This window comes from Hyperolius riggenbachi, chromosome 8 (genome assembly GCF_040937935.1).
Source record: "Hyperolius riggenbachi isolate aHypRig1 chromosome 8, aHypRig1.pri, whole genome shotgun sequence".
Classification (NCBI taxonomy): domain Eukaryota; kingdom Metazoa; phylum Chordata; class Amphibia; order Anura; family Hyperoliidae; genus Hyperolius; species Hyperolius riggenbachi.
In genome coordinates this window covers 35,550,984-35,578,971 of record NC_090653.1, presented here as the reverse complement: position 1 = coordinate 35,578,971, position 27,988 = coordinate 35,550,984, and the positions used below count along the sequence as shown (strand labels likewise).

Below are 27,988 nucleotides of genomic sequence, written 5' to 3'. Positions count from 1 at the left end.
TCCAATGTGGGTTATTGTCAGACCAATAGCGGCGGTTTTGTTTGTTAACTTCACCATTCACATAAAATGGTGTATCCATATAAATGGCCATATTAAGGTGTATCCATATAAATGGCCCACCCTGTACAATGTATGTGATGAACGATCCAGTATTGTATGTGTGTCATTAGACAGCTGGTTTACTGGTAAAATTTGGCCACTATATACTGCACAGAAGCACATAAAAAGTCAATAACCCACGTAGATGTGGTGTGGCGCTTTTGTGCACTATATGGTAAATAATGTTTACTGATATTATTCAGCATCACTAGTGAAGGTTGTTTCCAACTGATAGTCATTACTTTGACTTTAATTGGATTATTGAGCCAAGGTTAGATCATATATGGTTATGTAACCGGAACTAGTCTTACTAGGATCAGTTGATCCAATTTTGATTGCATATGTGTATGTAACTGGCTTAATCTTTTAAGTGACATCAATAAACCATTGTGGCAGTTGAACATATACTAGTAGTGTGTTGTGTTTTCTAGTTACAGAAGCTGCCCAGGAGAGATGAGCAGATGCTGCCATTGGAGGCACAATGGAAAAGAGCCAGAGATAAACAAAAACTATATAGTGTTTCTTGGAGCAGGAGCAATATATCCCCATATATTATCACCAGGGGCGTAGGAATAGGCCCTGCAGCGCCTGCGGCGGCGGGGGGGCCCGGCCCCCCCGCTGGGGCCCGCTCGGGGCCGTTTTTTGGGGGCTGGAGGGGTGGCAGCATGAGGGGAAAGCCTTGCCCACAGTCGGCGGGGAGAGGGGAAGTTCTCCCCTCTCCCTCACCTCGGGGCTCTCCCCTCTGCGCTCCCCTCCAGCTAGTTCACCTGTGTGGGCAACGGGCAGCAGCGGCGGCAGGATACATACCTTCTTCCTTGCGTTCCATCGCCGCCTTCTCGCTCTAGCGGCTGACGTCACTTCCGCTTCCGGAAGTGACGTCAGCCGCTAGAGCGAGAAGGCGGCGATGGAACGCAAGGAAGAAGGTATGTATCTGCCCGCCGCTGCTGCCCGCTGCCCACACAGGTGAACTAGCTGGAGGGGAGCGCAGAGGGGAGAGCCCCGAGGTGAGGGAGAGGGGGGAACTTCCCCTCTCCCCGCCGACTGTGGGCAAGGCTTTCCCCTCATGCTGCCACCCCTCCAGCCCCCAAAAACCGGCCACGAGCGGGCCCCAGGGGGGGGGGACCGCTCTGAAATTTTGCAGGGGGGCCCGGTGGGGCTTAGTTACGCCCCTGATTATCACATAGGGAAGATTCCTGTAACTGCTTCACTTGTTTACTACAGGCTTCCATACACTCACCCCATGTGATGCTGAGTGTCTCCTCCAGGCTGCTGTGCTCCACATGGCAGGAGTAAGTGTCTCCCTCCCTTGTTGGCACTTCCACGCTGACTCTGGTCTGATAGGTGCCGTCAGGATGGGGGAGGATGGGACTGGCTTCATCTGAAGGAATATGGTCCTCTCCATTCCTCACCCACTTCACATCCACAAGTCGGGGGTGAAACCCGAACGCCAGACACTGAAGTCTTGTCACCCCGTCTGGGTGCTGACGGCCCCACACCTTCACCTCCGGACGCACTTAGAGGAGAAAACACAACATAGTTGGTGACAGGTGTTCTTTATCTCTCCCGTGTGGGGACATCACATGATCTCTAGTGTATGGAGATGGGTCCACAGTCACCAGCATTGTGTATAACGGACACTGTGTAGGAAGTGATGTCAGCAGGGAGTAGACAGATTATTACACAGTGATGACTACATTCTCTACAATACTAATTATGAGAGGTAAGCCAAGTCTACAACAAACAAACCAGCTCAAATGAGCCACTGTTCTTAACATTATTACTGACTAGTTGATGACCCGGCATTGCCCGGGTATGTATTTCGCTGCTGTTGGCTCTGCCCACTTTTTCTAACCCTAGCACACAAACACTCAATGACCAAGTTTATGAGCTTTGGGGTCCTTGGCATCAATAATTTGTATTTTCCCATTGAAATTAAACAAATCTCATTGGCTGTTTGTGGCTCCACCCCCTTTCCTGAATTTGAACTTCAGTCACCCAATGACCAACTGTTTCAGGTTTGAGGCTTGTGCCATTAACAGTGCAAGAATGGCAGCAATTTAAATATTCCCCTTGAAAATCAATAGGTGAATTTTGGCTGGCTTTTGTAGGCTCCACCCACTTCCCTGAATATTAATCCCAGTCACCCAGTTACCAACTGGGCAAAGTTTGAGAACCCTGCCATTAACAGTGTAAGAATGGCTGCAATTTACATTTTTCTAATGAAATTTGTATTTGTCTCCACCCACTTTTTGTAACCTTGACTCACAGTCACTAAATTATCAAGTGTGTAAGCTTTCAGGTTTCTTTATCCCTCACAGGTTATAGAAGAAATCACCATTATACTAGAATACACATACTATATTTAGAGTCGCTTGTGTGTAGCAGAACTCAGGGAAGCATGTGATCAGTGTGGTCAGGTGACAGATATGTAAGACTCTGATTTGCTGCTCAAAACTATGACAGTTCTGCTCACATATCTATCACCTGATCACATGATTCTCTATATGTTCTGCTACATGAGACTCATGGTAATTGTTTCTTACACCACATAAGACAGAAATACTGCAACTCGGTTAGAGGAACTCTGGACTCCTGGAAAAGTCCATATTTCTGTCCCTTCTATATTTATGTTCACTTCAAAATGTTTAATAAAGCTCACACACTGTTACCTTAAAATAGCTTTGACTATTTTGATGACATCATTCCAGCCTCTAGTCCTAAGCCCTATACACACGTATGAGGAAAGGCACTTGGCAACTTGGCCAACACTATACAGATGCATCAATAGTGTGGCAATGTGCTATGCTGCTATTTGGGGCAGCCAAGGAAGTGATGTCACGTGGTGGGCGAGGGGAGTGGGGAGAACAATGCTTACAGCCAGTGATCAGACTAATCCATCCACCAGACTGATTGCTAGCTGAGGCATCAGGGGCTGCTGTAGATACGTTAGATTCTTGTAGCAGGTGGTCATTATCGTACACCTTGACCGTATTTCATCTAGCAGGTGTATTAAGCTTAACTCTCCTAGCAGCAGGACTAGTGGGAAGGGCTGATGCTGCCTTCAGCGCTGTCTATTGGAAACAGGACTACACTTCCCATGATCCCTAGCAGTGACTGGTAATACAGAGAGTTGAATTGATGTTGCACTAATTAGGCTTCAATGTTCAGCTGCATCGAGGATCATGTAACTTAACCACTCTGCGACTGCCTAACACCGATCAGTGGACGAAGAGGGGCTTTGTTCTTCAGCAATGCCATATGGCGTCATCTCCCAAGGAGTGAGATTAGACAGGAGCGCAAGCTCCCCTCTGTAATCACAGTGGGGTATAGGGATCAGCCTGCCAGCAGCTGATCAGAGCTGGCAGGCTGTGTGATTTATTTATAAACTAAAAATCATTTATATAGCAATGACAGCTAACACAACACTGCATAACCCCTACCATAGGCTGATGTTTATGTACAGTGGTTTGCAAAAGTATTCGGCCCCCTTGAAGTTTTCCACATTTTGTCAAATTACTGCTACAAACATGAAACAATTTTATTGGAATTCCATGTGAAAGACCAATACAAAGTGGTGTACACGTGAGAAGTGGAATGAAAATCATACATGATTCCAAACATTTTTATAAATAAATAACTGCAAAGTGGGGTGTGCATAATTATTCAGCCCCCTTTGTTCTGAGTGCAGTTAATTGCCCATAGACATTGCCTGATGAGTGCTAATGACTAAACAGAGTGTACCTGTGTGTAATCTAATGTCAGTACAAATACAGCTGCTCTGTGATGGCCTCAGAGGTTGTCTAAGAGAATATTGGGAGCAACAACGCCATAAAGTCCAAATAACACACCAGAGAGATCAGGGATAAAGTTATTGAGACATTTAAAGCAGGCTTAGGCTACAAAAAGATTTCCAAACCCTTGAACATCCCACACTGTTCAAGCGATCTTTCAGAAATGGAAGGAGTATGGCACAACTGTAAACCTACCAAGACAAGGCCATCCACCTAAACTCACAGGCCGAAAAAGGAGAGTGCTGATCAGAAATGCAGTCAAGAGGCCCATGGTGACTCTGGACGAGCTGCAGAAATCTACAGCTCAGGTGGGGGAATCTGTCCATAGGACGACTATTAGTTGTGCACTGCACAAAGTTGGCCTTTATGGAAGAGTGACAAGAAGAAAGCAATTGTGAAAAGAAAAGCATAAGAAGTCCAGTTTGCAGTTTGCCACAAGCCATGAGGGGGACACAGCAAACATGTGGAAGAAGGTGCTCTGGTCGGATGAGACCAAAATGGAACTTTTTGGCCAAAATGCAAAACACTATGTGTGGCGGAAAACTAACACTGCACATCGCTCTGAACACACCATCCCCACTGTTAAATATGGTGGTGGCAGCATCATGCTCTGGGGGTGCTTCTCTTCAGCAGGGACAGGGAAGCTGGTCAGAGTTGATGGGAAGATGGATGAAGCCAAATACAGGGCAATCTTGGAAGAAAACCTCTTGGAGTCTGCAATAGACTTGAGACTGGGGCTGAGGTTCACCTTCCAGCAGGACAACGACCCTAAACATAAAGCCAGGGCAACAATGGAATGGTTTAAAACAAAACATATCTATGTGTTAGAATGGCCCAGTCAAAGTCCAGATCTAAATCCAATCGAGAATCTGTGGCAAGATCTTAAAACTGCTGTTCACAAACACTGTCCATCTAATCTGACTGAGCTGGAGCTGTTTTGCAAAGAAGAATGGGCAAGGATTTCAATCTCTAGATGTGCAAAGCTGGTAGAGACATACCCTAAAAGACTGGCAGCTGTAATTGCAGCAAAAGGTGGTTCTACAAAGTATTGACTCAGGGGGCTGAATAATTACGCACACCCCACTTTGCACTTATTTATTTTTTTAAAATGTTTGGAATCATGTATGATTTCCGTTCCACTTCTCACGTGTACACCACTTTGTATTGGTCTTTCATGTGGAATTCCAATAAAATTGATTCATGTTTGTAGCAAAATTTACTTATTTTTTGATGAATAAAAAAAAACCTTAAGACTGCAGCAGCAATCAGAGACCACCAAAAGAAAGCTCTACTTGTGAAAATAAATAGTTGTAAAATTAATTTGAGTGCCAACGTTGTATGAACAAGCAATAAACCGTTAAAGTTGTGAAGTGCCCAATGGAAAAAAATGGCCTGGTCACCAGGGGGTATAAACCTCTGGGGATCAAGTGGTTAATGATACACACACGCACGCACACACTTCCTCCCCAAGACTTTGTAGACTTACACATCTTGTGTCCCCCTATGTTCCCTTCTGTGTCTACCATGTGTCCGCCTCTTTTCTACTTGTGTCCTTTGTATTCTCTTGCATCCTGTATTGTCCCCCTTATATCTTCCTCTGTGCCTCTTTTTGCACCCCCCCCCCCCCCCCCCCGTGTCCTGTATTGTCCCCATGTCCTTTATTTTGCTCTGTGTCCTCTTCCGCTCCCCCGTGCAGAGTGTGCAGTGCAGTGGAAGTCATGCACCTTTCTCACCTAATCTGAAGGCGCCAGAAGCAATCAGTGGCTTCTCCTCTCCCTCCCTCATCTCCTAGTGCCAAATGTTCCTGATGGTGTAATTACATGTGACCGGCACTAGGGGAAGAGTGAGGGAGAGGAGAAGCAGCTGATTGCTGTGGGCACCCTCGGATTAGATGAGAGACACACGCGGCTTCTGATACTAATTGCTCTGCATGAGGGCAAGGAGGAGGACACGGGGTCAGTACAGGGAGTACCTGACATCTCAGCAGATCGGCAGCTCGTATCTGTGGGAGTTCATTTGTTAAGGACTCCCTGTATTCGGGATATAAGATGCAGTGATTTTTTCTCTCCACTTTTAGGGAAGAAAAGTGCGTCTTATATTCTGAATAATGCAGTATATTTATATTTAGTAAATTCTTTCCTCACCCTGATTTACATTCTGAAATTGATCACAGGTGGCGACATCTTTAGGTGCATCACTGCAGAATGTTTGCTTGGTGTGTGTTCCAAAGTCAGCAGAAACAACACCTGGTCTGTCAGAATGCACTGGGGCAGAAGGCTGCATAACTAAATAACCTAGGCTAGACATCACTGGGATGTTGGGATTGCATACCAATATACAGCAACATATACATATAGGATGTGTTTCTAATATGGAAGCCAGGATAACTGATGTAAAATTGTCTACCCTGAATTTATTGTATTACATTTTACTATATATTATTGTGGTGCCTCTTTAAATCTGTTCACTGTTCCCAAATAGTACCAAATATTAAACTTTGCTACTCCCATTTTGTTTTCCTTTACTCTATAGCCCCCGGCCCCCCTATATAGACCCCTGACCCCCTCTATAGATAGCAACCCCTCATGCCGGAGCAAGAATGATCGCAATGCTATTTGTAACTACACATTTTTGACGGGAAATGACATAGGTGTCTCCAAAAGATAATATGATGATGTACAATAGACATTATTGTGGGAAAAAAAATTCTCAGCTTTTATTTACATTTGAGCAAAACGTGTCCAGTCCAAAATTATTCATACCCTTCTCAATAATCAATAGAAAAGCCTTTATTGGCTATTACAGCAATCAAACACTCCCTATAAATGCAGACCAGCTTTTTGCATGTCTACACAGGTATTTTTGCCAATTCATCTTTAGCAATGAGCTCCAAATCTTTCAGGTAGGAGGGTCTTCTTGCCATTACCCTGATCTTTAGCTCCCTCCACAGATTCTCAATTGGATTCAAGTCAGGACTCTGGTTGGGCCAATCCAAAACGTTAATGTTGTTGTCTGCTAACCATTTCTACACCACTTTTGCGGTGTGTTTTGGGTCATTGTCATGCTGAAATGTCCACTGGTGCCCAAGACCAAGTTTCTCTGCAGACTGCCTGATGATGTCATTGAGAATCCTCATGTATTGCTCTTTTTTCATGGTGCAATTTACTGTGATTAGGTTCCCTGGTCCATTGGCTGAAAAAAACCCCCAAAGCATTAGGTTCCCACTGCCATGTTTGACAGTGGGTATGGTTTTCTTTGGGATGAAGGCTTCTCCTTTTTTACGCCAAATGAAGGAAACATCAGTGTGACCAAACAATTCAAATTTTGTTTAATCTGACATAACATAAAAGACCAGAAGTCTTCTTCTTTGTCCAGATGAGCATTTGCAAAGGCCAAGCAAGTTTTTGTGTGCCTTATCTGGAGAAGTTGTGTCCTCCTTGGACTGCATCTGTGGAACCCAGCAGAGGTGCAGTGTCCGTTGGTTTGTCTGCCTTGAGACATTGCCACCAGCAGAGCCCAGATTCACCAGGATGGCCTTGGTGATGATTCTTGGATTCTTTTTCACTTCTCACTATCCTCCTGGCCAGCACTGGTGTCACTTTTGGCTTCCGACCACATCCTCTGAGATTTTCCAGTGTGGAACATCTTGTATTTTTTAATAAAACTTTGCACTGTAGCTACTGGAACGTGAAAACATTTACAAAATGGCCTTGTAACCCTTTCCTGACTTGTGAGCAGCCACAATGAGCAGCCACAGGTCTTTACTGAGCTCCTTTGTTTTAGCCATGACTGTCCACAAACCAACTGCAACTGAGATCTGTTGTTTTTCATCTGCTGAGTTGATTAAAACAGCTGTTCCCAATTAATTAGGGTAATTAGGATGCTTTAGAACAGCTTGGACTATTTGGTAAACAGTCCTGGCCAAAAGTTTTGAGACTGTCAAATATACGAGTTTTCACAAAGTTTGCTGCTAAACTGCTTTTAGATCTTTGTTTCAGTTGTTTATGTGATGTACTAAAATAGAAGTATAAGCACTTCATACGTTTCAAAGGCTTTTATTGACAATTACATGAGATTTATGCAAAGAATCCGTATTTGCAGTGTTGGCCCTTCATTTTCAGTACCTCTGCAATTCGACTTGGCATGCTCTCAATCAACTTCTGGGCCAAATCCCGACTGATAGCAACCCATTCTTTCATAATCACTTCTTTGAGTTTCTCAGAATTTGTTGTTTTTTGTTTGTCCACCCGCCTCTAAAGGAATGACCACAAGTTCTCAATGGGATTAAGATCTGGGGAGTTTCCAGGCCATGGACCCAAAATTTCAACGTTTTGGTCCCCGAGCCACTTAGTTATCACTTTTGCCTTATGACACGGTGCTCCATCGTGCTGGAAAATGCATTGTTCTTCACCAAACTGTTGTTGGATTGTTGGAAGAAGTTGCTGTTGGAGGGTGTTTTGGTACCATTCCTCATTCATGGCTGTGTTTTTTGGCAAAATTGTGAGTGAGCCCACACCCTTGGATGAGAAGCAACTCCACACATGAATGGTCTCAGGATGCTTTACTGTTGGCATGACACAGGACTGATGGTAGCGCTCACTTTTCTGACAAGCCTTTTTCCAGATGCCCCAAACAAAAGAAAAGGGGCTTTATCGGAGAATATGACTCTGCCTCAGTCCTCAGCAGTCTATTCACCATACTCTCTGCAGAAGATCAATCTGTCCCTGATGTTTTTTGGGAGAGAAGTGGCTTCTTTGCTGCCCTTCTTGACACCAGGCCATTTTCCAAAAGTCTTCGCCTCACTGTGCGTGCAGATGCGCTCACACCTGCCTGCTGCCATTCCTGAGCAACCTCTGCACTGGTTGCACTCCGATCCCGCAGCTGAATCCTCTCTAGGAGACGATCCTGGCGCTTGCTGGACTTTCTTGGACGCCCTGAAGACTTCTTAACAAGAATTGAACCTCTTTCCTTGAAGTTCTTGATGATCCTATAAATTGTTAATTTAGGTGCAATCTTAGTAGCCACAATATCCTTGCCTGTGAAGCCATTTTTATGCAACACAATGATGGCTGCATGCCTTTCTTTGCTGGTCACCATAGTTAACAATGGAAGATCAATGATTTTAAGCATCACCCTCCTTTTAACATGTCAAGTCTTCCTTTGTAACCCAATCAACCTGATGAATAATGATCTCCAGCCTTGTGCTCGTCAACATTCTCACCTGAGTTAACAAGACGATTACTGAAATGATCTCAACAGGTCCTTTAATGACAGCAATGAAATGCAGTGGAAAGATTTTTTTGAGATTCAGTTAACTTTCATGGCAAAAAAGGACTATGCAATTCATCTGAACACTCTCACTCTTCATAACATTCTGGAGTATATGCGAATTGCTATTATAAAAACTTAAGCACCAACTTTTCTAATTTCCAATATTTTTGACAGTCTCAAAACTTTTGGCCAGGACTGTAGTATAGAACTTTGGATTTTCCCACAGACTGACAGTTTTTGAAGGGTATGAATAATTTTGGACTGGACACTTTTTGCTCAAATGTAAATAATATCACTCAATAACACACTAACACACTGACATGGCACCCATGCACACCCGGAGTGGCCACAGCCTGATAGGTAGGGACTTGATCTAATTAGGATCCCCAAACTGGGCATTTAGTCCATCTGCACAGCAGCTATACCAGGCCGACTTCAGATCAGAGATGACTACAACTTGAGATAAAGCATAGCACAGAGGAAAACTCCTGCCATTTGGTGTTTTGAATCTCACCACTTCGGCCAGCTGATCTCTTCCAGTGAGTACCCACTCATATATCGAAGGTCTTACAGGTCCAAGTCAGCCTCTCTCACAGATGCAAGGTCAGTTCTATTATTTCTTACAGAGTGTGTGACTGTGCACACCGCCGGGAATCGCTCTGGATCTTAACAGCAGACCGGCTGCAGCCATTTGCTGAGCCTGGATGGCTAAGATAGCTTCTGCCTTCCGGCCAGCATGCAGTGAGCTTCACAGTGACGTGTAGGTTCTGCCCATCAACACGTTACCCACCCCTCAAAGGCTATTCCTCATGATGTAAAACTGAATAAGCGTTCCTCTCCTCTTATACATCTATGTCTTCTCCAGTCTCCACTCCTCTTTCTTCTACGTTAGCCCATCACCAGCCTCCATTTTTAACTGGCACCTCTCTTCAGCAAATAGAAGAGAGGCAGCCAGCCGAAAATGCCACGCCCCCACACAGCCCCAGCTTCCTAGTGATGGGAATTCCGGCTCTTCTCAGAGAATCGGCTCTTCTGAATCGGCTCCCATTAAAGACCTGGCTCTTACGGCTCTGAATCGGCTCTTCACTAAATATCACTAGACACCACTCAGAATCAGAGTAAAAGCCCCGCCTCGTCTCCATGACAACTCCAGACTGCTTCTCTGACTAGGGCAATCCCTCTGCTACTGCTCTGCTCCACCCCATACACTCCTACAAGCTGCAAGAGGAGGACTATATCTCCCAGCATGCCTCAGCGCCCTTTATTGCAGAGCAAATCAGAGCTGTGTGGGGCGGCTGAGGCATCGGCTCTTTTAGAACTGAGAACCGGCTCTTGTCGTTCGCAGCAGAGAGCTGGCTCTTAGAGCCGGCTCGTTCGCGAACGACCCATCACTACAGCTTTCGACTACCCGGACAGTACAGAGACAGGAGGAGATCGCTATCTATGGCCCCTAGCATTGCTGGCCCGTGCAAACTTCTCCTCCTTCATCCTGTCAGCTAACACGAATATGCCGTGATCTGCACTGTGAGAGAGAGCGAGCTGGTGAAAGTGCAACGGCATTATTACTGTTGGAAGATGTCTCGGGGTCGCAGGAGGTACGGGGGAAGGGAAGCAATTCTACAGAAAGATAACCAGCAAGGCTGCCAATGTTTACTGTTGTGTGGAGGGCGAGAAATTATTGCTCTTTTCTCTCCTAAGCATCAAGAGAGGAGACACGAGCAGAGCTTGGTGTAATAATATTAGTCTGTTGGCTCTGAGAGGGAGAAGTAGTAATCAGGGCAAGGGCATTTGTTTCTTTTGATAATAAATGAACTGTTGTGAGCTGCTAAGATTTAATATAGCAGCAGCAGTTCTGTGTGTTTCTGATGGAAGTTCACTTCCTGCACTATAGCCTGGGACATCCATACACAAGCAGGAAGGTTGAGATTTACATAGCTGGGACTTCTTCCAGCCCTCAGCAGTCTATCAGGTCCCTTGCTGTGGTTGCAATTCCCTCCATGGTGCTGCTGTCCCCAATGAAAGATCCGGCTACTGTGCATGCGAGGGTGAATCTGCGTGCCTCCTCTATCGCGCTCCTATGGCGCTCACTTGGCCAGAAAGTCTTCGGTACTTGCAAAGTTCATAGAAACTTTAACTGCACGTGCGCAGAACGCTGCTGGCCATGGGAGTGCAATAGAGGAGGCATGCAGATGGGCCCACACATGTGCAGTAGCCGGATCTCTCAGAGGGGACAGTGGCACCATGAAGGGAATCTGAACCACAGTGAGGGAAATTATAAACTGCAGCGAGCTGGAAGAAGACAGAGGTAAGCATTACTCTATCTACACCGTCCCCTCTCCACCTCAGTCTTGTTTTAAATGTTCTTCATCATACAGATTTAATATTACTGCACTTTATGTGTGTGCAATTTATGTAAATATTGTGACTACAACTACACACCTTTAGCCCAACCCTTCCGAGAGTGCGCTATTGACTCCTCCCCCTGCCCGTCCAAAAAATTAGGCGCCCAGATTTTTTTGGACCGTTTGTCCTGCAAAAATTCGAAATGAGGTTGGCAACTCTGGTTTAGGGACGCATGGATTCCACTCAGTATCAGCAGATTCTGGAGACCAATGTCTAGGAATCAGTGACAAAGCTGAAGCTGCGCCAAGGCTGGATCTTTCAACAAGACAACGACCCTAAACACTGCTCAAAATCCACTAAGGCATTCATGCAGAGGAACAAGTACAAAGTTCTGGAATGGCCATCTCAGTCCCCAGACCTGAATATAATTGAGAATCTGTGGTGTGAGTTAAAGAGAGCTGTCCATGCTCAGAAGCCATCAAACCTGAATGGACTAGAGATTTTTTATATAGAGGGATGGTCCAAAATACCTTCAACCAGAATCCAGACTCTCATTGGAACCTACAGGAAGAGTTTAGAGGCTGTAATTTCTGCAAAAGGAGGATCTACTAAATATTGATTTCATTTCTTTTTTGTGGTGCCCAAATTTATGCACCTGTCTAATTTTGTTTAAACAATTATTGCACACTTTCTGTAAATCCAATAAACTTTACTTCACTTCTCAAATATCACTGTGTGTGTCTTCTATATGATATATTTAACTGACATTTTTTATCCTAACAATCAACAATTTATACAGGAAAATCATGACGATTAACAAGGTTACCCATACTTTCGCATCCCACTGGACATACCTATCGCTATCTATATGTACATCTGTACAGTTTATACCAATAAGTAAAGAAAGCATTCTCCCCTCCCTTAGTTGTACACCAGCTTCCTCTAAGTAGGGTATAAGATCAAAATCATAATTCAGACCATGGAGATGTCTGCAACCAAAATATCCACATGCTTTCTGTGCACAAAGTTCATTTCTCCAATCCCCCCTCCGTGCTGACACATTTAACTAGTAAATCCCCTTAATGAGTGTACCCTGTAATCTGGAACCATGATGCTCCATGTAGTGTTTGGCAAGGGTGGTTCCCATATTCCCATTGACTATGCTAAACAAAGTGTACCAAGATACAGACTTTTAATGCCCTCTCTGTCATCCCTACGTACATAAGATCACATGGACAAGTAACCATATAGATAACATATTCAGTATTACAGTTTATAAATGATTTACCGTATTTTTTTTCAGACTATAAAGACACACCTTTTCTCCCCCAAAAGTGGGGAGAAAAAGTCCCCGCGTCTTATGGTCCAAAGGTAGCAAAAAAGTAGTACACAAATTGAAGGAAAATTAAACCGTTTCTTACTATTTGCCTCTGTGGGTCTCTGTGCATACGGTTTGCTGCACATCAACCACCTTTCCTCCTCCTCGCTCTGCCGCCAGCCTCATTCGTTACCTTCACTGCAGCCATACATGTTCGGCCAGGATTTACATTTGGCAGCCACTCAGCCTGGCTCAACGCTGCCAATCATCTGCCTCTGTGCCCACCCTCAATGCCGCCGCCTGTCACCTCCCTGCCCGCCCTACATACCCGCTCTTCATACCGCTGCCATCATCCGCCTCCATGCCCGCTCTTCCTGCTGCCAAAATAATCTGCCTCTGGCCAGCTCTCCATGCCACCTCCATGCCTGGTTTTCAAGTTCCTGTACGGCAGCGTGGCAGAAGACGGGAGATCCTAGTGGTAGTTATGATTACCGATACCTCAGTACTTCCTTGTACTTCCCCCGCATGAGCATCACACGTCATGAGGGGGGGCTAGTAAACAAGGAAGTACTGAGGCATCGGTAGTCATAACTACTGCTACGATCTCCCGTCTTCTGCCATGCTGCCACCACACTGGAACTTGGTGAGCAGGCATGGAGAGCTGGCTGGCCAGAGGCGGATTATTGCGGTGGCGCAGAGAGCAGGCATGGAGGCGGAAGAACTTACACCAACGGTAGATGACTGATGCTGAAATTAGCCCTGGGTCGCTCCGCTTCCCCTCCCCCCACCACCACCACCACAATACATGAAGACAGCCGCTGCAGCCCCGGCTGAGACAGCCCATCATACAGGGATACCAGGATTGTGCCGCTGCTCCCCCGCCGCGTCCAGATCATCACAGCTCAGCGCTGCGTAATATGTTGGCGCTTTATAAATACAATAAATAAATAAATCACAGCTGACATCACAGGACAGGAGTGTGTGGATGGACAGCTGGATAGGTGAGATCTCAAGTTGTAGTGTTTAGTTTTTGCAGCTGGTGGGGAGGTAGGGGCTAGTTAAATGTAGCGGAGTGTAACTGGTGGGGCAGCAGGGGTGGGTTAGTGTAATGTAGTGTAGTAACTAGTGGGGGAATTGGGGCCTAGTGTAATGTTATGTAGTGCAAGGATACTGTGTAGCGTAGGGCACTTCTACTCATGGGGGCGGCAGGGGTTAGTGTAACTGGGCCCTGAGGCTTAGTTATTGTAGCTGGCGGGGACAGATTGGGAGCAAAAGGTCTACAAGATGCCACTACTCCATGACTGCACAAAGGTTTAGTATATTTTTTTCCTGGTTTTTGTCCTCTAAACCTGGGGGCGTCTTATGGTCCGCAGTGTTCTCCCCAGAAATATTTTCCAGCCGGGTGGCATGAAAAAGTAGCCGGGTGGGGAAGTAAGGTTACGCAGGGTGCTGCTGGGTCAGAAAGTAAGGAAACGCTGAAAGGAGAGTGAGGGTCACACTGGCTGGGGAGAGGTCAGCATTACACTGAGTGCTACTGGGTGGGACGATAACTTGTTCAAGAAACAAATCGCATTGCGAACGCTCCCAAAACGCTCTATGCAGTGCATTTGTGATTTTCATACAAATCGCAACTGTAGTGTGAATGCCACCATAGGGCAACTTTGTCATAGCGATTCTCTGTTCGCTGGCATTCAGCAAAGCTCTAAGAATTCCCTGAAAAGCACATCAGTGTGAATGGGGCCTTAGTGCCATAGCCCCATCATCACATATATGACCTGACATTCACCACTCCCTGCATGCAATGTATGTTACTCCTGCTGCTGCACATACACTAGTTGCAGAGGAGTGACTTAAAGCTGATCACACGGGCAGGCGACATGAGTGGTGAGAACTCCAGCGAAGACTTTGCAAAAGCCATGCTAGTTTAAAGGGGAACTGAAGTCAGAAGAATATGGAGGCTGCCATATTCATTTCCTTTTAAACAATACACATTGCATGGCAGCCCTGCTGATCTACTTGGCTGCAGTAGTGTCTCAATCAGACAAGAAACAGGCATGCAGCTAATCTTGTCAGATCTGACAAAAATGTCAGAAACACCCGATCTGCTGCATGCTTGTTCAGGGGCTATGGCTAAAAGTATTATAGGCAGAGGCTCAGCAAGGCTGCCAGGTAAATAAAGATGGCAGCCTCCTTACACCTCTCACTACAGTTATTCTGTACAGCACAGTGATTTGTGAACATACAAGTATTCTGTCTGAACTCAATGGATGTATGTCTTTCTCAACCTAAATAACTAACTGCTGAGACAAAAAAAAAGGCTAAACTTGATGTAAAACGCTGAACTAAACTTTTTGCCATTCATTTGCCCATACTGAAAGCTGGATATCACAGTGATGGAACTTAACAATTTGGGGTTAATAGCTAGCAAACGTGTCAGTTTGTGATAAAGTGCAGAGACAGGAGGCAGAGTGAAGGCTGTACCAGGTTCTTTTAAATTACAGCCCCTGTAAACCACATATCTCTCTAGCTGAATGCTCAGACTAAAGAAACATGTTGATATGTTAACTTGCCACACTTCTTTGATGTCTCCTGAGTCCTGACATTCTTGCAAACTGAAGGACCAGGGGCATTGTACATGCTGCTGACTGAGAGGAAGATAAGAGCGTCTGTCCACTGTAGTAGTCAGCGGGAGTGACTCACCAAAAGATAACAAATCAAACCGCACATTCTTTTCAGTGCAGACTCCAGCTGAAAGTTCCCGCGGTCTGCCTGTTCCTCTCTCTGCTATGAGATTTCCCCGCCCTTCCACGCTGCTGATAGGAAGGAAAGGAGCTGAGGAGGAGGGCGGAGATGGTGTGTCTGCTTGCGTTCCAAGCCGTCATGTCTACAGTGCAGAGGAAAGAATTTATGATGCAGACAGCGGCCAATCACAGCAGCCGAGCGGGAACAGAGATCAGGTGGGCGCTCCGCCCAGGTAATAGGCTCTGGGGAGAACACTGGTCCGGAGCGTTTTATAGTCCGAAAAATACGGTAATTTCATATTCTCTAGATCCTCCACTATCCCAGGAATTGTGGGTCTTATGTACAGAGGGACAAGCCTTACAGCCACCACTCCTGTACATTCCCACCACCTGGGGTTCTATGTAACCGTGTAGTTGGGGCGGGGATTCTTTTATATTCACTGTTACCCAACATGTCTTCTTGATGTAACTTTTGGGGTAGAGTCTATAATCTCTGCAATTTCTGCTGTACCTGTAACTATTTGCCAGTGACAACTCAACATCTAATGTAGTTTTTCCCAGTGAGCTCCATACATAGTGGCCAATCTGACTTTATTCTGTTCCCATATCTCACTTTGGGCCTGTACTTCATTTTTCTGCCTTTCCCCAATTCTCCTTTTGTTGTCTTAACAGCTCACTTCTATCCCTATCCCATGGCTTTTTTAATGCCCTCTGAAGAGTTTTGTGTGGGTAGCCCCGATCCCGGAACCTTTTTACTACTGGTCTAGAGGTGTGCTGTTTCTTTAAAACAGCAACACCATGACCATTGCGGGTTCTCACGAACCTGACGTCAGTGGTCGGGGATTGGGGGGTTTGAAGGGTGACAGTGGTGGGGGGAGGAGTCCGAGTGTAGGGAGTCAGAGGGAGGGGGCGAGGTAACGCCAGTTACCTCAGATCAGCAGCAGAGTGAACGTCCGTTCACTGTGGCTGCAGCGTCGGGGGTTTAGGAATCAGGATGGCAGAGCAGGGTTTTGCGGACATGGTCCGCAGACTCACGGAGGAGGCGGCGGTGAGGGGGGATGGTTGGCTGCAGGAGCTGTTTGCAGCCGGACCATCTCGCCCACCCGCACGGGATGCGGATATGCAGGATCCCACCGCGGGGAGCGGCCTACCGCCGGCTGGTCACGTGGCTGCTGGGGACCCGGAGGATGCAACGTCGGAGCAGCCGGAGAGCAGGCCATCCAGGGCCAGGCGGGCGAGGGAGCGTCTTTCACCCTCCCCTTCACCAGCTCGCACCACCAGCACACGTGCGGCCTCGGGCGGGAAAGGGGGGGCCAAGAGGAAGAAGAAGGCCCAGGCTGGCACCGGAGGAGGTGGAGCGGTGAGTACACCCAAGGGGAGTGGGACTCGTGGGGGGCTGCGGGGGCAGCAGCAGTCAGCAGCCAGAGGGGGAGAGAGGGCCACAAGCGCAGGGGATCCCAGAGGGGAGAGGAGTGGCACAGCAGGCCCCAGCAGTATCCAGGGGTCAGGCATCACCCAGGCGAGCACGGTCCACGGGGGAGAGCCAGGCAGCGGGTTCTGGGGGAAGGGTGCAGGGGGGAGCGTCAGCAGCAGCACAGACGGCGGGGTGGCCATTCCCTGGCCATAGCAGCGGCCCCCCCGCCCCCATATTTCCTTTCGCGGGGTGGGGAGGATCTGCGGCAACTCCTGGCCCTCCGGCTGATGCTGGCCAGCAGACGCAGGGGGCCAGTGCGGGATGGCAGGGGGCTCCAATGGTGCCCCCGGGATGGAACTCCATGCCCATGTGGCCCCCAGCGGGTCCCATGGGCACAGGGGGGTGGCCGTTCGGCATGTACCCGGGGGGATTGTTTTGGCCAGGTATGTGTCCTCCTTTTTCTTCCCAGGGGACGGCCGGGTCAGGAGCTGAGAGAGCCGGGACCTCTTCAGGACCACAGCCTGGGCCACAACAGGAAGAGGACTCCGGACGCAGAGCTGCGGTGTCAAGAGGATCGGGTGGCAGGAGTGATACACCTGCGCACCTTGCCGGTGAGTTACAGAGCGTTGCACAGCATACTACAGCGGGGGAGGGTCAAATTTTGCCTGTGGGGGCCAGTGGCGATAGTCTGTTGTCAGGGTTTATGGATGGCGTGAGGTCGCTCCTCGGCCGTTTAGAGTCAGGACAGAGGGGGGCCACAGGGGACGCGGCGCGGGTGTGGGACCCGCAGGTAAACAGGGGCGGGGAAGCCTCGGCAGCAGTGGGAGAGGGGGAGGATACGATGGTGGCAGCGAATGAGGAGAGCGCACCACTTACAACTTCAATGGAGGTTGTGGTGGCAGAAAAGGGGAAGGAAAAACGGGTCCCCATTTCAGATTTAGCGAAGGGGCATGCGTACACTTGTTTTGAAGGTCCGTTAGGCGCCCATTTAAAATCAGAGGTGAAAGAAAAAATCTGGAAGCGGGAGTACGTAGATATATTTACGCTACTTCCCCTCGAGCGTTTTAATATAGACAGGTGGGTTAAGGGGAAGGAACATAGGAAGGAGGAAGATGAGGATAGGAGGCGGTTTCGACTGATTCCAAGGACATTTGGTAATTGGTTGCAGGCGTTCTCGATCATGGGGAGTGTAATTGGGGAAAAATTCCCAGAGAAGTGTACGCCATTGTTTTGCTACCAGGACGCAATATGGGAGGCCCACAGGATGTACGGGGGGTTAGCTTGGTTGAGGTACGATGAACAATTTAGGCAGAGGATGTCGGTGCAGCCAGACCTCGATTGGCATCACAAGGATATCGGGATCTGGCTGCGGGTGATGAATGCAAAAGGGGGGTTGTATGGTACATCGAGCAGCCCATCGTCCTTTCCGAGCAGCACCGCCTCTGCAGGGGCAGGGGCTTCTAGCTCAGCAAAAAAAGGTGTGTGCTGGGCTTTCAACGACTCCCAGTGCAAGTGGGGAGCTACCTGTAAATACCGCCACGAATGTTCATTCTGCGCTGGCAATCATTCAGCAGCAAGATGTTTTAAAAAGGGCAGAGGGGGGAACTTCAAAAAACTCGGAGATAGTTCTGGAAAAAGGGATGACTCCGGTGATTCTCGAGGCGATGGTGCCATGGCTCGATCGTTATGAGAATCAACAAGCGGCCGCGGTTCTCAGGGAGGGTTTTAGTTTTGGTTTTGTGATCCCAGCATCAGCTCAATTTCGGCCCCAAAAGAAAAGGAATTTAAAGTCGGCACGATTGCATCCTCGAGTTATCAGGGATAAATTGGGTAAAGAGGTCCAGTTAGGAAGGATGGCAGGCCCATTTCCCACGCCACCGATGCAAGATTTGATTGTGTCACCGCTTGGCGTGGTCCCAAAAAAGGAGTCCGGTAAATTTAGGCTGATCCATCATTTGTCGTTTCCAAAAGGGGAGTCGGTGAATGATGGCATAGCCAGAGATTTGTCGTCGGTGTCGTACGCGCCATTCGATAAAGCGATGGGCATGGTGCGGGGGGCGGGGGCTGGAGCTCTCATGGCAAAGACGGATATTGAGTCAGCATTCAGACTCCTCCCAGTTCACCCGGGGAGCATGAGATTCCTTGGTTGTTACTTTGAGGGTAGCTACTATGTCGATCGGGCCTTGCCAATGGGTTGTTCCATCTCCTGCGCCCTCTTTGAAATGTTCAGCACGTTTTTAGAATGGGTGGTAAAACAGCAGACGGGTTTCGTTGAGATCACGCATTACCTGGACGATTTTTTCTGGGTCGGCCCGGCGGAGTCGCGCGTATGTGAGTTGATTTTGAGGGAAGTGGGCCGCATCTTTCATGAGTTCGGGGTTCCCATTGCACCAGAAAAAACAGAGGGCCCCAGGACAGTGTTAAAATATCTGGGAATAGAAATCGACTCAATTAACAAGGTTTGCAGATTACCAGAGGATAAATTGCAGGATTTGGTAGCAGGCGTGGCAAGGGCAAAGGGAGCAAAAAAGATGACTCTTCGTGAGATTCAATCTTTACTTGGTAAGTTGAATTTTGCATGCAAGGTTATTCCAATGGGTAGGATATTCTCAAGGAGATTGTCTTTGGCCACGAGTGGGGTATCAGAGCCGCACCATTTTATTCGTCTGAACAGTGAGCACAAGGAGGATCTGAGGGTATGGTTGGAATTCCTGCGGCACTTCAACGGCTTGTCGTATTGGCTTGAGCCGGTGGCTAATAACGAGCAGCTGGAGTTGTTTACAGACGCGGCTGGCTCAGTGGGCTTTGGAGCATATTTTGCGGGCAGGTGGTGCGCGGAACCATGGCCAGAGGATTGGGAGGGGGAGGAGTTATTGAGGAACATGACGTTTTTGGAGTTATTTCCGGTAGTGGTTGCAGTGGAGTTGTGGGGGGACTTGTTAGCGAATCGCTCAGTCTTATTTCGCTCAGACAACATGTCGGTAGTGCTGGCAATTAATTCTTTGTCGTCGGCTTCTCAGCCGGTGATTCGCTTATTACGTCATCTAGTGTTGCGTTGTTTGAGGCTTAATATTCTATTTCGTGCGCAGCATATCCCTGGAGTCCATAATGAGATTGCAGACGCTTTGTCTCGTTTGCAGTGGGCACGTTTTCGGGAGCTGGCCCCGAGTGCCGGAGTGAGGGGGGAGAAGTGTCCAGATGGCTTATGGGCCCTCAAAGCGGGACATTGTGGAACTGGATAAAACGTTCGGTGGCTCCCTCTACGTGGGATTCATATTGCAAGGTATGGTCTCTATGGTTTGAGTGGCAGGCGGAGCTGGATTTCGCGAACAATCGAGAGGGCAGGCGAGATCTTTTCCTTTGGTTGGTGGGGCAATGGTTGGAGGAAGGCCTCTCGCCGTCAGTGATTGACAAAAAACTGGCAGCATTGGCCTTCTTGGCTAAATTGTGGGGTTGGGAGGATTTCACGAAGCATTTCCTTGTGCGTCAGGCGTTGAAGGGGTGGCGTAAAAAATGTCGGGTCCCGGATAGTCGTAGGCCAATTACATGGGAGATATTGGGGGGCCTATTCCAGCAGTTAGCAAGAGTGTGCACCTCCACGTTTGAGGTGGCCTTGTTTAAATTGGCATTTGCGCTGGCGTTCTATGCAGCCTTACGGGTGAGCGAGCTGGTGAGCGCTAATCGTCGGGAAGTGGGGGGTCTGCAAGTTAGTGATGTGGTCGTGAGGGGGGGAGCGCTGGTGGTCAACATTCGTTCTTCAAAAACGGATCAGCTGGGAAAAGGGGTGAGCCTGGAGCTATACCCCTTACAAGGGTCAGAGTTGTGCCCGTTGGTAGTGTGGGCAGATTATATGAGGTTGCGGCCCCCGACCGGGGCGCAGCTATTGATTCATCAGGATGGCTCTTCTTTATCGCTGTTCCAATTCCGGGCTGTTTTGAAACGATGTTTGGTGGGATTAGGCTTACGGAAGGAGGAGTATGGGGCACATTCGTTTAGAATTGGTGCAGCTACAGAGGCGGCAAAATTGGGAATGTCACGGGACATGGTACAGAGGATTGGGAGGTGGCAGTCCAACAGATATAGATTGTATGTGCGTCCGCATATGGCCCAGTCTTTGGAGATGCATTAGAATAGCGGTAAGCGAAGAAAAGCGGGGGGCAGCTTACGGAAGCGGCTAACGCTAGTGGGCGGGGGGGGGGGGGGGGAAGGTTGTTGAGTGGTGTGAGGAAGAATAGATATATATATATATATATAAAAAAAATAAATAAATAAATATTAGCAAAAAAAAAAAAAAAAAAAGTATTGTATGGTTTTGTATCGTAATTGTATGTTTGGTTATTTTTCAGTTCGACATGTTTGCACCACTTGGCTGCTGGGGCATTCGTTTCTTTTTTGGGCCGAGAAGAGGGCATCACTCCGTCACAGCGGTACCCAGCTTGGATTTACACCGGACGATGTGTTGCTACGTTGGGAAGGGGTGAGAGGTTTGCAGTGGTCAGGCATGCTAGAATTGTTCTACAGAAAATTGCAGAGGGAACCAGCACCGGGGATCGTCGTTCTGCACGCGGGAGGGAACGACCTTGGTTTGGTACCGTTGAGGTCACTAATCAGGTCAATGTGTTCGGACATCATCGCGATGCGGGAGGCAATTCCCGGCCTCCTGGTGGTGTGGTCTGAAATCATACCAAGATTTCGGTGGCGCTATGCTCGCGATCAGGGAGCCATTGAGAAGGTGCGGATTAAGGTGAATCGGGCGGTGGCTAAATTCGTTCTGCGAAACTGTGGCGTGGTGGCTCGGCATGTCGGCTTGGAAGGAAAACGGATGTATTTCCGTAGGGATGGTGTGCATCTGAACAGAGTCGGAACCGACTTGTTCACACTATTGCTTCAGGAGAAAATAGAGTTGGCGGCAGCATTGTGGCGTGCAGGTCCAAAGTAAGGCGTCACTTTGGGCCTGTTGTGGCGGTTCCCTTTGCTAGGGGTGTTGGAGATATTTGGATCGAGGGGCTACGCTGGGCTTTGAGAAGCCTTATTTTGGTTAATGGTGGTGATGGTCACGTGTGTAAGCTCAGAAAATCCCCGAGCCAAGGTTAGCGGCTGGGGGTTGTTGGCTACACACAAAGTGAGTGATGGAGGGCCCCTCTTTCCTTTTTTCCTAGCAATGGGATGAAGATCAATGCACTTTATGTTTTGAATGTTATGCTTGTTTTTTGCAAATTTTATATGTGATTTATGTGTGGAGATTATAACTGTTTTGGATGTTATTATTATGATGTTTTTGGTGAAATAAATAAAGAAATGTTTTACAGCTGTGGCCGGTTACAATAAAATTGTATCGTTCCAACAGTCAAAGAGTAGTCACGTCGTTTTTAGTAAGTAAGTAGGGGGGTCTGTTGGAACATTATATATACGGTCACAGCATGGGTTGATTGGTTGGGTAAGTTGGTACATAGTGAGATATGAACGCTGCATAGGTCAAGTGATGTACTCTGTAATGTGCTGCAGAAGATGTCAGTGATATAGGAATACTAAATAATAATAATAGCTTGCCAATGAGAGCAGCTTAGTGAGGGAGGAAGGGATGAGCACAAGTTATGAGTCTGAGGCCTGAGTATTCCTCCAAACAGCTGGACACAGGTTCACTTTAAAGCGGACCTGTACTTAGAACTTCCTTTCTTCTCTAAAAGATAAGCAACAGCATAATAACCTTTAAAGAAAAACATTTCCTTTTTACAGTTAATACTAAATCCTTCAATAAATCTGCTTTTATTTTTCCAAAAACACTGCACTTAAACAAAATAAAATAGGTGTAACTTTGGTGGTGCGCTCCTTTCTTTCACAAATCGAAACAATTTCACAATCTATAAGTGCGCAACAAAGTCCATATAAAGCAAAGAATCCTAATGGTATATGCACTAACTGTCCTTCAACAGGATGTAAGCCCGACGAAGGCTGCAAGGCCGAAAGCTTGCTTATTCTTATTCATTGTTAGTTAGGCAATAAATGGTATCATCCTGATTTAAAACTTCTTGCTTTTACTGATGGCTAACACGGTACAACACTCTACTGCTACTACAAGTCTCTGTGCAATTCAACCACCCAATGTCTAATGCAACCAACATTGGCCGTGTATGGGGTTCCTTCAATCGTTCAGTGAGTGCCTCCACCACGCCCCTACAGAGAGCAACTCACCGTTCTGTTGTGATAGGGGTCTGCAGCGCTTTAGGGACAATTGAGGCCTCCCCTCTGCCAATGCCAATAATCCTCAGACACCTCCACCCGGATTCTGTTTGCTTGGACCACACCTCAGAAAATAAGTCAAACAGACTTTATAGTAAAAATTCAGAGGGTGCGATTTATTAAAAATATGCACTCACATTTAAAATCCATTTAAAACCGCGTGAGTTGTATCGGGCTTTCCCCCATTAGTGGCCACCGGGCTGGTTCTGTGGGTGCGCTGCCTGCCAGATTCCCAGATCGCAGTGCACCTCGCTGCCCATGCTGATCAATCTCCTCTCCTTAGTCCTGTGCTGGAGCCCTAATAAATCACACTAGGGGAATTTCCCTATGAAGTCTGTTTGACTTATTTTCTGAGGTGTGGTCCAAGCAATCCGGTGTGGAGGAGTGTGAGGATTATTGCCATAGTCAGAGGGGAGGCCTCAATTGCCCCTAAATCTGCTTTCATGGAAGCAGACCTAGGGTTAACATCCTGTGTTTACAAATTAGCTGCTCTGCTGAGGCAGCCAGCTGACATGGCTGAGAGATCAAATTACAGTTGTGATTAGTCACAGATGAGGGGGAATTAGACAGGTGAAAGTCTCTAAGTACACACAGGGTGCATTTTTCTAGGTTTTCATTCTGTCCTGTGCAAGAGATCAGGTACACTTTAAAGGCAATCTATGTCACAAACGTGCTTAATAAGCCAAATGAGTGATAATAGCTTATCAGTTATCTGTTTTCTGTGATCTGCAGATTTTCTCATTCTCAATATCAGTATCCAATACAGTTTTTTTCCTTCTTAAAACAGAAGCTATTTGCGATCATTACGGTTGGAGTGAGCTCTGAGATGTCCCATGAAGCATCACTGCTGAATATGCAAATCATCCCTGTGTTGTCCCTGATAGCTAAACACACCTCCAGATCTGCTGAAATGCAATGATGTGTCAGCTTGATAATATTCTAGAGCCACACTAATCCAACATGCATACAGGATGTTTTGGATTGGGTGATCCTCATCAGTGCATGGCGTGAATTAATGTGGCTCTATGTGGTAGGACGTGAAAAACTCAGAGTTACAGATTGTCCAGCAAGCTCATGGTGAACCAGAACTCCTAGGAGAGAGTGTAAGGGGGCTAAAAAGGACCAAAAAAGTCTCCTTACTAAAATGCTATGGAAAACAGAAGTTTGCCTTCTTATAACACGCACACTCCTGGGAGTTCTGGTTCACCACAAGCTTGCTGGGCAATCTGTAACTCAGTCTCCAATAGGGGAAGATGAGCACAGGAAGCCTGTGTACAGTGTGATCTGTGTATATGCAGTGTGTGTAGTACATGCAGTGTGTGTAGTACATGCAGTGTGAATATGAAGTGCAGTATGTTGTATGATGTGTGTGTGTACGATAGTGTAATGTGTATGGAAGGTACACATGATGTGTGTATATAGTGTGTATAGTGCAGTGTGTATGGAAGGTATACATGGGGCTTGATTCACAAAGCCGTGAGAACTGTTATCATGGCTGTGAAAAGTGCTTTGTGCGCATTTTAGCATGCAAAAATTTGTGTTTGCGAGACAACGCGTTTGCGGGATAACGCAAATTTATCGTTATCAATTTTTAAAAATGTAATTGTAATTGTAAATGTAATTGGAATTTTTGCGCCGATAACCTTGTTCACGCTAAATTTCCCGCGAAGCACTTTTCACAGAATGATAACAGTTATCACTGCTGTGTGAATCAAGCCCCTGGTGTGTAAATAATGTGGTGTGTAGTTATTACCTCTCCTCTCCAGATCTTCTCTCCCATATTGGATGAATTGTTTCAGCTCCTCCAGACACTGATTCTCCAGATAATTCTTGTTTCTCTCCCCCCATCTCTCCTCCGGGCTGTTCCATCTCTGTGTGGTGCTCTGAGCCTCATGCATGGCCGGAATCCACAGCTTGCTCTGTGTGTCCAGATACTGGAGATCTCTGCCGTCATATCCATACTGCCTGTACCCCACAGTGCTGCCGTCATCTCTCACCTCACAGCCGTACATCAGCTGCACAATATGGATCCCTGCAGACAGCACAGAACATGTTACACGGGAGCAGAGCGTGTGCTGTCATATCTGTGACATGTGCTGGGGGAGGGGTGATGTATAATATGGGGGGAGATATACAGTGTGTACACTCTATACATGTGATGTGTGGGATATGTGCTGGGGGAGGGGTGATGTATGTAGGATATAGGGGAGGATATACAGTGTGTACACTCTATACATGTGATGTGTGTGATATGTGCGGGGGAGGGGTGATCTATGTATGATATAGGGGAGGATATACAGCGTGTACACTCTATACATGTGATGTGTGTGATATGTGCTGGGGGAGGGGTGATATATGTAGGATATAGGGGAGGATATACAGTGTGTACACTCTATACATGTGATGTGTGTGATATGTGCGGGGGAGGGGTGATGTATGTATGATATAGGGGAGGATATACAGTGTGTACACTCTGTACATGTGATGTGTGTGATATGTGCTGGGGGAGGGGTGATGTATGTATGATATAGGGGGGGATATACAGTGTGTACACTCTATACATGTGATGTGTGTGATATGTGCGGGGGAGGGGTGATGTATGTATGATATAGGGGGGGATATACAGTGTGTACACTCTGTACATGTGATGTGTGTGATATGTGCGGGGGAGGGGTGATGTATGTAGGATATAGGGGAGGATATACAGTGTGTACACTCTATACATGTGATGTGTGTGATATGTGCTGGGGGAGGGTGGTGTATGTAGGATATAGGGGAGGATATACAGTGTGTACACTCTGTACATGTGATGTGTGTGATATGTGCGGGGAGGGGTGATGTAAGTATGATATAGGGGAGGATATACAGCATGTACACTCTATACATGTGATGTGTGTGATATGTGCTGGGGGAGGGGTGATGTATGTAAGATATAGGGGGGATATACAGTGTGTACACTCTATACATGTGATGTGTGTGATATGTGCGGGGGAGGGGTGATGTATGTAGGATATAGGGGGGGATATACAGTGTGTACACTCTGTACATGTGATGTGTGTGATATGTGCGGGAGGGGTGATGTAATTATGATATAGGGGAGGATATACAGCGTGTACACTCTATACATGTGATGTGTGTGATATGTGCTGGGGGAGGGTGGTGTATGTAGGATATAGGGGAGGATATACAGTGTGTACACTCTATACATGTGATGTGTGTGATATGTGCGGGGGAGGGGTGATGTATGTAGGATATAGGGGGGATATACAGTGTGTACACTCTGTACATGTGATGTGTGTGATATGTGCGGGGAGGGGTGATGTAAGTATGATATAGGGGGGATATACAGTGTGTACACTCTATACATGTGATGTGTGTGATATGTGCTGGGGGAGGGGTGATGTATGTATGATATAGGGGAGGATATACAGTGTGTACACTCTGTACATGTGATGTGTGTGATATGTGCTGGGGGAGAGGTGATGTATGTATGATATAGGGGGGGATATACAGTGTGTACACTCTATACATGTGATGTGTGTGATATGTGCTGGGGGAGGGGTGATGTGTGTAGGATATAGGGGAGGATATACAGTGTGTACATTCTGTACATGTGATGTGTGTGATATGTGCTGGGGGAGGGGTGATGTATGTAAGATATAGGGGAGGATATACAGTGTGTACACTCTATACATGTGATGTGTGTGATATGTGCGGGGGAGGGGTGATGTATGTAGGATATAGGGGGGGATATACAGTGTGTACACTCTGTACATGTGATGTGTGTGATATGTGCGGGGAGGGGTGATGTAAGTATGATATAGGAGATGATATACAGTGTGTACACTCTATACATGTGATGTGTGTGATATGTGCTGGGGGAGGGGTGATGTATGTATGATATAGGGGAGGATATACAGTGTGTACACTCTGTACATGTGATGTGTGTGATATGTGCTGGGGGAGAGGTGATGTATGTAGGATATAGGGGAGGATATACAGTGTGTACACTCTGTACATGTGATGTGTGTGATATGTGCTGGGGGAGGGGTGATGTATGTAGGATATAGGGGAGGATATACAGTGTGTACACTCTATACATGTGATGTGTGTGATATGTGCGGGGGAGGGGTGATGTATGTAGGATATAGGGGGGGATATACAGTGTGTACACTCTGTACATGTGATGTGTGTGATATGTGCGGGGAGGGGTGATGTAAGTATGATATAGGAGATGATATACAGTGTGTACACTCTATACATGTGATGTGTGTGATATGTGCTGGGGGAGGGGTGATGTATGTATGATATAGGGGAGGATATACAGTGTGTACATTCTGTACATGTGATGTGTGTGATATGTGCTGGGGGAGGGGTGATGTATGTAAGATATAGGGGAGGATATACAGTGTGTACACTCTATACATGTGATGTGTGTGATATGTGCGGGGGAGGGGTGATGTATGTAGGATATAGGGGGGATATACAGTGTGTACACTCTGTACATGTGATGTGTGTGATATGTGCGGGGAGGGGTGATGTAAGTATGATATAGGGGGGATATACAGTGTGTACACTCTATACATGTGATGTGTGTGATATGTGCTGGGGGAGAGGTGATGTATGTAGGATATAGGGGAGGATATACAGTGTGTACACTCTGTACATGTGATGTGTGTGATATGTGCTGGGGGAGGGGTGATGTATGTAGGATATAGGGGAGGATATACAGTGTGTACACTCTGTACATGTGATGTGTGTGATATGTGCG

General features: G+C 47.0%; 1 protein-coding gene across 4 annotated transcripts in view; it reads right to left on the bottom strand.

Annotated features, from left to right (window-relative positions):
• The window catches only part of LOC137528712 (class I histocompatibility antigen, F10 alpha chain-like), a 318,384-nt gene that overhangs the window by 208,485 nt on the left and 81,911 nt on the right, over positions 1-27,988 (bottom strand). For 2 of the 4 annotated variants that reach the window (XM_068250221.1, XM_068250222.1), the window contains exons 3-4: positions 24,971-25,249; positions 1,337-1,612 (exon numbers count right to left, since the gene is read on the bottom strand). In XM_068250221.1, coding sequence (XP_068106322.1) covers positions 1,337-1,612; positions 24,971-25,249 — 555 coding nt within the window. The remainder of the gene's footprint in view (positions 1-1,336; positions 1,613-24,970; positions 25,250-27,988) is intronic. The other 2 variants (XM_068250217.1, XM_068250213.1) reach the window with 1 other exon arrangement.